Source organism: Poecilia reticulata, linkage group LG17 (assembly GCF_000633615.1).
Source record: "Poecilia reticulata strain Guanapo linkage group LG17, Guppy_female_1.0+MT, whole genome shotgun sequence".
Lineage (NCBI taxonomy): Eukaryota > Metazoa > Chordata > Actinopteri > Cyprinodontiformes > Poeciliidae > Poecilia > Poecilia reticulata.
In genome coordinates this window covers 8,353,739-8,363,574 of record NC_024347.1, presented here as the reverse complement: position 1 = coordinate 8,363,574, position 9,836 = coordinate 8,353,739, and the positions used below count along the sequence as shown (strand labels likewise).

Sequence of the window (9,836 nt, the reverse complement as noted above, 5' to 3'; positions counted from 1 at the left end):
TGTGAAACATGATGATTAGACAGAGCAGCAGGTGATGAGTGAAGATTACTGATGGTCAATAAACGATCAAATAAATGTAGCAACAGGAAAGAAGCTAAAGTGGACATAGCAATAAACCAAGAGAGGATAATAATAATAATCAAATGAAACTAAATGGAAATGAATGAAGAACAAAATGCAAGAATAAACTAAGAAACTAAAGTAAATACAGAGGAATAAACTGGTATGGCAAGACCTTTCTAGCAATAATTAATACAGAGACTGTATGGCAAGAATAAACAGACACTATTTCCAGATAAAAGATAAAATAATATTGTTGAAGTGCCATGGGGCGCAACTACACATTATTCAGGTGGATGCGAAAACATAAATCGGCGCCCCCACGAAGGAGCGTAGAAACATTGCATCCTGTTTTTTATCTGAACTGCCTAGCATCTGTTTCCTTTTCTGAGTGATTCATTAAAAAACAGATTCCTGCATCAAACCTAAAGTAACATATAGGCAACTTGGAACCCAATGTTCTTATTTTAAAATGCTGATGATTTTATATAATGTACATATGGTTAAGTTTAAAAACTAGCATATTTTAATTTTATTTTCCTCACATTCCTTACAAGGAGCAAGAACTGCCCTGACCCTAACTTTTAATTCTTACCCCTCGAGACAGCAGTGAGAGGTGGTTTATATAGGGACAGGAAGTTGTCACAACTGGCAATGCCCTCACAGGAAGCACATCCTGTAATTTAGAAACCTGTAAAATTACCTAGAGCAGCCCAACTGGAAGGAGCAGTGTTTCTCCACCACAATCTACAGTGTTTGGAATTAATATTTAAATTGGTATTGCAGCACTCAAATCTTTCATATTTGCTGAGCAGCTTTTTGCATATTTCTCCTGGTACATCTATGGTTTATCATTAGTGTCTATAATGTCTCCTTGCCATCACCCTAATCTTTAGCTCCATCCACACACACGCATGCACGCACGCACACACACACACACACACACACACACACACACACACACAGATATATACGAGGTCACCAGGAATGCTGGTGCCTATCTCCAGTGTGCATGCAAACATAAAGATGTCAAATTTCTTTCTACCGTTCTTTCAGGTCAAATACGTCAAAGGCGTCCCACTGTTCCATCCTCCCTCCCCCCAAGTCACCTAAAATCAGCCTATTCCTTCCTCCATCCTCTTCTAAGAAGCTTAGAAGAAGCTCTTCCACTGTCACACAGATCAAGAGGTGGGTGATGCTGGGTGATACAGACACCATTTTTTCTTGTTCTATCTTTCCATCTCTAACTTTGACACTGCATGCCTCTCCCCTCAGCCCTTTCAGCCTCAGTCTAATCAGCACCAGGCCTGCACTGATTCACTGAACTCAGCTGGGAGAACAAGGTTACGGATCTGACAGTGAGCAGATCGCAAAAATGGATCAGCCCGAGGCTGGGAAGGCCTGAAACATTGTGTTCATGAAGCTGTTGAACTGTGCTTCATTGATTTGATGAACAAATCAACTGTTCATGATATTTTCCCTTTATCACGCATGAACAACCCGTGGCGGTTGTCTGTGACGCAGACAGGGCTTGTCTGAATATTAACCTAGCAACTTTTGAACTGCTGATGTCGAAAACAGACCTTTTAGAGATGAACTGACAGAAGTTTTCAAGTGAGGCACAAAGAACATGTTTTGTGGCACAAACACAATACCTTGAAGACACCGCTCTGTACGGTGCTGTCATCCAGACTTTGACTACACCCATGGTCGTCTGCTAGAGGCAAACCAGCTGAATGTTACCACAATGCTGCCACCTGCTGGACAAAGACAGTGACCGATGTTCTGCTGGGAACCTTTTGTTTCTTTTAGGCTTATTTTTGATGGTGATTTTTCTTTTTTATGTAGGATGATGCTAAAACACTTGTTAGAATGTCTCATTGAGAAAACAGTGGAGAAAATAGCAAAAGTAATAATCCCAACAATATAGACAGTTTTGTTTCTTTAACCATTAATTGGAATTTATTTTGGCAACAATAAATCAAAATCCTTATAAGAAATTTATCACAATAAATACAATATGACAATACGATAAATGCCCTCCTCTAACTGGAAGTAAATCTAATATTTAAAATTTAAAAACATATGGAGAAAATAACTCTGTGTTGTATCCTGTACTGTGATGACCAATTTAATTAAAATTAACAGGCTTAGAGTATAATGATAAATTCATATGGATTTGCTTTCAATGTTAAAAAAAAATACAATGAAGAAACATAAAACAACTTTATTATTTGAGGCTTCATATAAATGAAACATGTTAGTTCAGAACATACAACATGAATTGACATCAAACATTAAGTAACATGACACTCCTGATTAGAAGAAACACACATTTTATTCAACGAAACAAAACACCAATACTTTCCATCATCATAAATGTCTGGGGGGATTTTTACCCCAAAACATTTTTAAGTATTTAATGAATTCTTTTTTTTGTTTGTTGCTAATCTCTAATCTTGTTATGCAAATGATATTTTTATTTCAGAACTGTTACGATGATGGCGAGCTTGATCAGAGGTCAATGACCTTTGATGGAGTTTACAGAACGTATTATTTAAACAGTAGTTTTTCTCTTAAATGATCTTCTTCATGTATGCTTTGTTTCTTACAGTTGCAGAGTTTTGATCCTTAAATGAAGAATAAAGGCTGACATAATGTGAGAATTGGTTTGTTGTAACTGTGATACCATTTAGTGATTAGTTGTTGCTCAGAATTATTCAGGTGTGTACAGGCTGTTATCTACACAAATACTTTTCTAGTGATCATGCTTGTAGAATGAATGAGAGGAAAGATGTTGCCATCAAAATTACATTTTATAACATGCATGTTATTCCAGTCCAGTGCTAATACAAAACAGACAGACCCAGCTGATCATAAAGTGACACTTTTGTAAAGTTTCCAGTCAGAAAGCCAGTGGCCACCTTCTACAGTCTCTCTCTTCCTGAGGAAAAGCTCAGGGCAACAGTGGAGAGAAACATCCAACAGAACCAGGCTTGAGATTGGCTGCTATTTATTACTTTTTTTTATTAAAGATTTCATTTATATCACCATGCTGACCAAATCAAAGACTGTACTGGCACAACATTGTTGGCTAATAAATCACTGAACAAGATAATAACTATTAGAGATGCACCAGGTAACCTGAGATTAGAATCGGTCTGTTTTTCCTTGATAGCTCTGAACCATGATCAGCAGGTTAAATACTGAGAAACATGATTATGATAATAATTATAATAAAATTATTTACATTAGTAATGCATCTGAATTTGACCAGGTCAGACGCTGTTGCAGCCTGAATGACTCCCATTCACCAGAAGCAGCTTGTTTCAGTGAAATTGCTACTGTGGTTTATGTTCTGGAGCAGTTCATTGTATTGTTGCCTTGCAGCAAGAAAGTTTTGGGTTCAAATCCTGACCTGGAGTCTGGATGGAGTTTGCTGGTTCTCTCCCCTCATACCTCGGTTCTCTCCAGGTACTCCAGTTTCCCCCACAAAAACGAGGCTGTTAATCAATCTCTCTGAATGGACTGGCAACCGGACGGACCTCATGTCCAACCCACTGACTGCTGGAGCAGGGATAAGTTATTGATGAAGGATGGATGGATTTAACTTGTAGCTGTAGATACATTTAAACTAGAGATGCATCATGGTGCTGTGGGTCCACTACATCAATGTCTGCTGAAGTTCTTTGGGAGATGCAGAGCGCAGGAGGTCTTGAATAACATCTCCCTGAAACATCAGGTTCCAAATCACATTCTGAGTGTGTTAAAGTGTCAATGACACAATAAAACCATTTAGATGATTTTAAATGAACTACTGATTTCACTTTGTGTTCACAGAAGCTTTTAATAAGTATTTCTCACAGAATACTGTAATGCAAGTTGAGTAATGCTGTTGGATGCAGATAATGTTAGCCAATTGATGACTGTATATTCCACTCAATTAGTATCATTTACATCGTAAGTTTTATACCAAAAACATATCATGATATATATCATTGCTGTTACCCATCACAATACATATCGCGATATAAATTTTATGCCACATTGCACTTCACTATCTGTAACTAAAACTAAATCTGTCTTGGTAATCTTCTCTCTCTCTGCTATATTCTCCTACGTTTCATTTATAGTTGCTGTTCATTTGCAGAAAACATTATGCATCGGAAAATGCACCGTTAAAACTTTTTCTGATGCAGAATACTTGTGTTTCAGGGAAAACCCCTTTTTGGTGGAATAAAAAAAGGGTTGTACATTGAACACGCATGGATTACTTACTATGAAGGACCCTCTGGTAAAACCAGCCCCTTGTTCCACGCTTTGCTTTGTCCAGAGGGTCCGGACACTTGGCTATTGAGAAACAATTGTTGGCTGGAGGAAAGGACTCTAAGGAAGCTTAAATCAATTGTTTCTGATTTTACCAAATTTCTAACAAACAGCTGTGACACACGTGATGCACCAGCTGATAAAGTTTGCCAGAAATTGCATGTGAATTAGGGCCATGACATCTTTGCCAGCAATAAAATGTCATAAACATTCCTCTTGCTCTGACTTTAACTGCTCAATATTTGGTCATAAATTACCAAATGGAGCTAACTAAATTATTAATTGAATGATGATCTTCCATGTCTGGATTTTGGTACTTCAAAAGATACATTTTTATAATCAATTAAAATATAATCAAATTATTTATGTCCCTTGTATGCCTGACATGTTTGTGTGATTTACCTGGCTGCTCTCTCCAACATGGAGGTTCTGCAGCTGGTACACCGTCACCTGGCCATCACTGTCTCCTACCACAACACAGTCTGTGAGGGATGCAAACAGAAGGGACGTCATCTTCAGTCCAGGAGCAGCAGGCTGCACGATTACTGGATCCAAACTGGAAGATGGAAGTTATAGAATCTGGTTCACTTGTTTCCAGTTCTTTTCTGCGTGCTGATGTGCTTACTGGCAGAGTGAAATGAAACAAGCAAATTCCACAGACTTACAAGCTGGAATTCAGGTCCCAGATCTCAAGCTGGCCTTCGTTAACAGCACTGAATACTGTGGCATGCTTTGGAGACCACCTGACTTCACCCACTGGCTGGTTGGAGGTGAAGCTTAACAAAGGGTTAATGCAGTCCTGCTTCCAGAGTTGGATGGTGGAGTCAGAGGAGCAGCTCAGGAACACATCAGGATGGAGAGGACACCATGTGATGCAGTTCACAGGACACTGTCAGGAAACACCGCAAACATAAATAAGTCACTCAAACTATGTTATTTATTCTAAGGATTATTGCTTCACATTATCGTGGTGCTATTAATCAGTTCCATGTAGATTATTATGGTGCTACTGTTCCGTTCCAGTGGCCAACAACAGCTGCAGATTCTTAGAGAACGATCATTTTGCTACAGTCGGGAGTGAACAAACCACCAGAACTGGGGTTTGTGAACACTGCATAAAAAAAAGAAAAAGAAAAAAAAACCCACAGTAACATTAGAAATCCTTTTAAAAAAATCCAAATTAAATGTGGCCCATTCTGTGCAGAATATTGTTAGTGCAGAGACTTTAAAATCTAAAGCCAGAGAACATCTGGTATGTACTGAGACTCCCTGATGAGAGCAAACAACAGCTGTTGTGTTGCTATGCTAACATGTTTTTCATTCAAAACGTTTTCAGTTTTTACTTTATACCAAACAAACACAAAATACTCTAGTCAATTTAAAAACACCATATTCAAAAAGAGCTACTCCAACACACTCCAGTTTCCACCAAGGTCATGTAGAACTTGCTCTTCTACATACTACAAATTACTTAATTTACTGATTCAGTAGGTAACCAAATTTTATTCAAAATTAAAACACTTTTTGGTCCAAATGTTTGTATTTGATTCTTTAAAAAATGATTGGTTGCCGTTAATCAGCTAGACCTGTAACAAATTTTGCTCAATGATAAATTGTCTCAGAAATTATAGCAATTATTGATAATATTGTTTGAGACAATTTTCAAGTAAAATTGTGGTAATGGTATAATAATGCGGGAGCACATTCTCAAAGATCAATAAAAGATTCTAATGAACATTTAACACTGGAACTGAAAGACATTTTACATTTCTGAAATGAGCAAAACTACAGAAACACCAAATACAATGAATTATGGCATTTCTGTTATCAAAATTGTCCTTCAAAAAGGGGCTAGTTGTGACCAAAGCAAAAGACGGAAGACTTTCATCATCCAGTTTTTTGTAGAAAGAGAGAAAAGAAAAAACAATAACTAATTTAAATGGAAATTATTGAGCTTGTTTTAATTTATCATGACAATAATTGATTTATTGCTTATTGTGACAGGCCTGACAGGGTGTGCAAATTAGCCTGTGGCTAGAAAACCTTCGTACAAAACAACAGTTGGTTGTTTTTATCATGTAACATTGCTTAGTGCACTGCCCTTGATGAAAAAAACTTGAATTAAAATGATTTGATAAATTTCCTAATCGCATCCCACCATTAACAGTAACATTATGTTTGTAAATGTAAGAAAGTTTGACTTAGTTTTGGTGGATTTCACTGCAGTGGAAGAAATAACGTCTCAGAAAGAGGAGGTGACTTTTACTGTGTCAAACTTACAAAATGTTTCCTGTAAGTTTCCAGAAACTGGTGACCGTTGGAGCAGGAACACTTGTGGATGTTACCTTCCCAGGTACCAGTCAAATAGATGTTGGAGTCCTGTAGGAGCATGGTGCCACAAACAGAAACATGCTATGAGCCAGCTGGCATATGAGCAACCAGTAACTTATAGATATTCTGGAGCAACTTACACTTGGATGAAAGTCAAAGCAGAGACCAGGGGTGAGAACAGACAGCACACACTCTGCTGTCTTCTCTGGCTTGTTCTGTTCAGTCTTTCTCAGGGTGTTATTCATCTTCTTGAGCTTCATCAAGTCTATACAATAATCAATTAAATATTCAGTTGTTAATCTTATTAAGAGTGTATTCTTAACTGAAGAAAAAAAGTGACTTTACTGCATTTTAACAAAACAACGCCCTACTCTAATATCTAGGTTGTTTCACAACAACTAATGTAGTGATTTTAGCTCTTAAGTGGGAATAAATTTGCTCACAGAAACATTTTAAAGTCTTTTCAAATCTTAAAGTGGTAAGTGTGTTGTGCAGACACATAGAGGAAATGTCTAGCACAATCAAGTAACTATTACCTTTAGTTGTTATAAAAATGGTATATACAGGGTGGGCCATAAGTTTCCATACATAGAAAAAATAAGCATTTTATAGTGGACAACCATTTTTATTTTTGTGGGACTCTGTGTAATCGCTGCACATCTTGGACTACTTCATGGTTGATCCGCAACAATTCCAGTTTTCTGAAACTTGCAAATAAGTTTTGCCACAGTGTCGTGTGTGATGCTGGTTCCATGTTTTCTGTTAAAGTTTTGTGCAACCATGCGACTGCTTCCCGATCCATCCATCAGTATAATTTCAATTCTTTACTCTTTTGCCAAACGCATCTTTTTGGGTATCTGAAATATAAAAGAAATTTATATTTTACATTCTCCTATGTATGGAAACTTATGGCCCACCCTGTATATCAAATATGACTTAAAAGAAATTGAACTTTGATACTTAGCACCTTGAAATTGGGCTTCTGTCTCTTTAAAAACTCCTGCTCTTACTGAAACTCCACCTTCAGGAAGTCATCACAATATCACTCTATTAATCCTTCAACAACATTTTTACAGTTGTTGCATTGAGAAGTAGCTCACAATGAGCTCAGCAGATGCAAAGTTCCACCAATTGTTTGCTAATTGCTACTGGCTAGTCTGAAGGAGCTGAGTAACTGGGGAGCTTAGAAGGGCTGCATCTTGAAGGTGGCACTAGGTCCACCCAGGAGTTCTGCACAGCTGAATGGTTGCCGTGGGAGACTAAAAGAATACTCAAAACATACATGAAGGCAAAAATCCAGATATGTTCTTGATAACATGATGTAAAGTTCAAAAAAGTTTATTTAAAATAACACTATCCATTTAATTATCTATATTAATTCTTCATATATCTAAACATCTTGTATTTGGAACATATGGATATGGATCTTGTTTTTCACATGAAAATGTTAGGAAAATTCATAAAGGCTTTACGTAACTTATTGTTTCATTTTGTTTCTCTTTGCCTCGAAGAACACTGTGAGCTGGAAATTGAAAAGGCAGATTTTACAGTGGAGAATTGTACCTGTACAGTCAAGGCCACCATTGATGACAAACCACTTGCAGATTCTGCCGTCTGCTCCCACAGAGTACAGAGATTCAACCTTCTCCTCTCCAGTGAAGCTCAGTTCTTGTTGGTTCCACCTGAGCTGCCACACTGGCCCAAGGTGTCTTTTGGCACATTCACTGCATACCAGAAGAAACAGAACAGCAACATAGGAAAGTACCATATGCTGCCCTTTACATCGGCATTGGTGTTAATTATCAAAGTTTATTTCCATCTTGTTGCTGTGTGTATTAAGAGAGGGCGTGTCATAGTGACTGTGGGTTGTCTAACTGAAGCAGAGAAGGAATCTCAACAGTGTGATCATTTCTTCACAGTGTGGAATAGTTATGAGGAAAACCCATAGCTAATTAAACCCTATTGACTATTCCACAGACTGGGCCGGTGTCTCTACTGGCCCAAACTTTCATTTCGGTGCATCTCTAATTAAATAATGGTAAGAGAGCTGCACCAACCACCAACGCTCATTCCTCACCGGCTGCTGATGAAAGGTGACTTATTATCTGTACTCTGCACATTGTGGATAGCAATGCTGCCATCACACATCCCCACAGCCAGCTGCCCAGGGCTGTTGGATGAGAAATCCACAGTCGTTACAGCGCTGTCACAGTTAATGATTCGCTCAGGCCACTGCAAGAAGAGAAGAAGGAAGACAGCTGAAGCTTCTACATACCTAACCAACCAATGGCCTATCTTGAAGGACAACTAGAAACTGTAACAATGACAAGACAGATCAAATGTAGTAGAAATCACGAGTCCAAAGGCTGCTAAACCTTCTATACACTGATATGTGGAGCTACTTGTTGACAGTGAAGCTGTAAATGGCCTGTACGTGTACAGTGCTTTATCAAGTCCAGAGGACCCCAAAGCGCTTCACATTACATTCAGTCATTCACCCATTCAAACTACACAAACATCCGTTTACTGAGGAGACATGAACTGAAGTCAGTCATACCATCGGGTTTTTAATAGACCAGCAGCACACCAGACCTGGTCCATGGTTTCTGTAGTCAGTCTCACCATAACCTACAGCAAGGAGGTCCTAGCACAAAAACTGTCAATGTTATGATGAGTTGAAAATATCAGTGGCAATAACTGTGCAATTATATAACAGACGCATCAGAATTTTTGTTGTGAGGTTAGGGTTAGAAGTTAACAACCAGCTAACTGTAATCCAGATGCTGAAGGAAATAGCTTAATGGCCATAAAACCAATATAACATCAATGGTTGGTGGAAATGCAATTTATGATTCTGCTCTTGTTGGGTTCTGCAGGGGAGTATTTTCTCTACATTCTCAGGGTGGCAGGCTGATGGGATCCAGCTGGTGCTCATCATCTCCAATCAGCAAGGGCCTTAAATAGGAGTGGCTTCCCGGAAGAAGATGCCAGATCCAATCTCCCCAGACGGACCCGGGTCGACTGGTTGGCGGAAGAGGTACGACCAGACTGTGAATGGTTGGAAGGATGTCAGAGGGAAATGTGACAGGTAGTGATTGTGCGGAAATGGAAGAGGGTGC

At 38.5% G+C, this 9,836-nt stretch overlaps 3 protein-coding genes across 4 annotated transcripts in view; 2 read left to right on the top strand and 1 right to left on the bottom strand.

The window, feature by feature from the left end:
* LOC103479248 (dual specificity protein phosphatase CDC14A-like) overlaps positions 1-2,723 on the top strand; it is a 19,816-nt gene extending 17,093 nt beyond the window's left edge. The window contains exons 13-14 of the mRNA XM_008433576.2: positions 1,117-1,248; positions 1,336-2,723. Of these exons, the coding sequence (XP_008431798.1) occupies positions 1,117-1,248; positions 1,336-1,384 (181 nt within the window). The 3' untranslated portion in view covers positions 1,385-2,723. The remainder of the gene's footprint in view (positions 1-1,116; positions 1,249-1,335) is intronic.
* fam151a (family with sequence similarity 151 member A) overlaps positions 1-9,836 on the top strand; it is a 56,827-nt gene that overhangs the window by 19,020 nt on the left and 27,971 nt on the right. The gene's annotated exons all lie outside the window — the stretch shown is intronic.
* dnai4 (dynein axonemal intermediate chain 4) overlaps positions 1-9,836 on the bottom strand; it is a 27,894-nt gene that overhangs the window by 5,393 nt on the left and 12,665 nt on the right. The window contains exons 10-17 of one of the 2 annotated variants that reach the window (XM_008433574.2): positions 9,275-9,361; positions 8,795-8,949; positions 8,281-8,441; positions 6,858-6,982; positions 6,667-6,765; positions 5,052-5,275; positions 4,789-4,942; positions 2,273-3,790 (exon numbers count right to left, since the gene is read on the bottom strand). In XM_008433574.2, the coding sequence (XP_008431796.1) occupies positions 3,725-3,790; positions 4,789-4,942; positions 5,052-5,275; positions 6,667-6,765; positions 6,858-6,982; positions 8,281-8,441; positions 8,795-8,949; positions 9,275-9,361 (1,071 nt within the window). In that variant the 3' untranslated portion in view covers positions 2,273-3,724. Of the gene's footprint in view, positions 1-2,272; positions 3,791-4,788; positions 4,943-5,051; positions 5,276-6,666; positions 6,766-6,857; positions 6,983-8,280; positions 8,442-8,794; positions 8,950-9,274; positions 9,362-9,836 lie in introns of those variants that run through there. The other variant, XM_008433575.2, reaches the window with a different exon arrangement.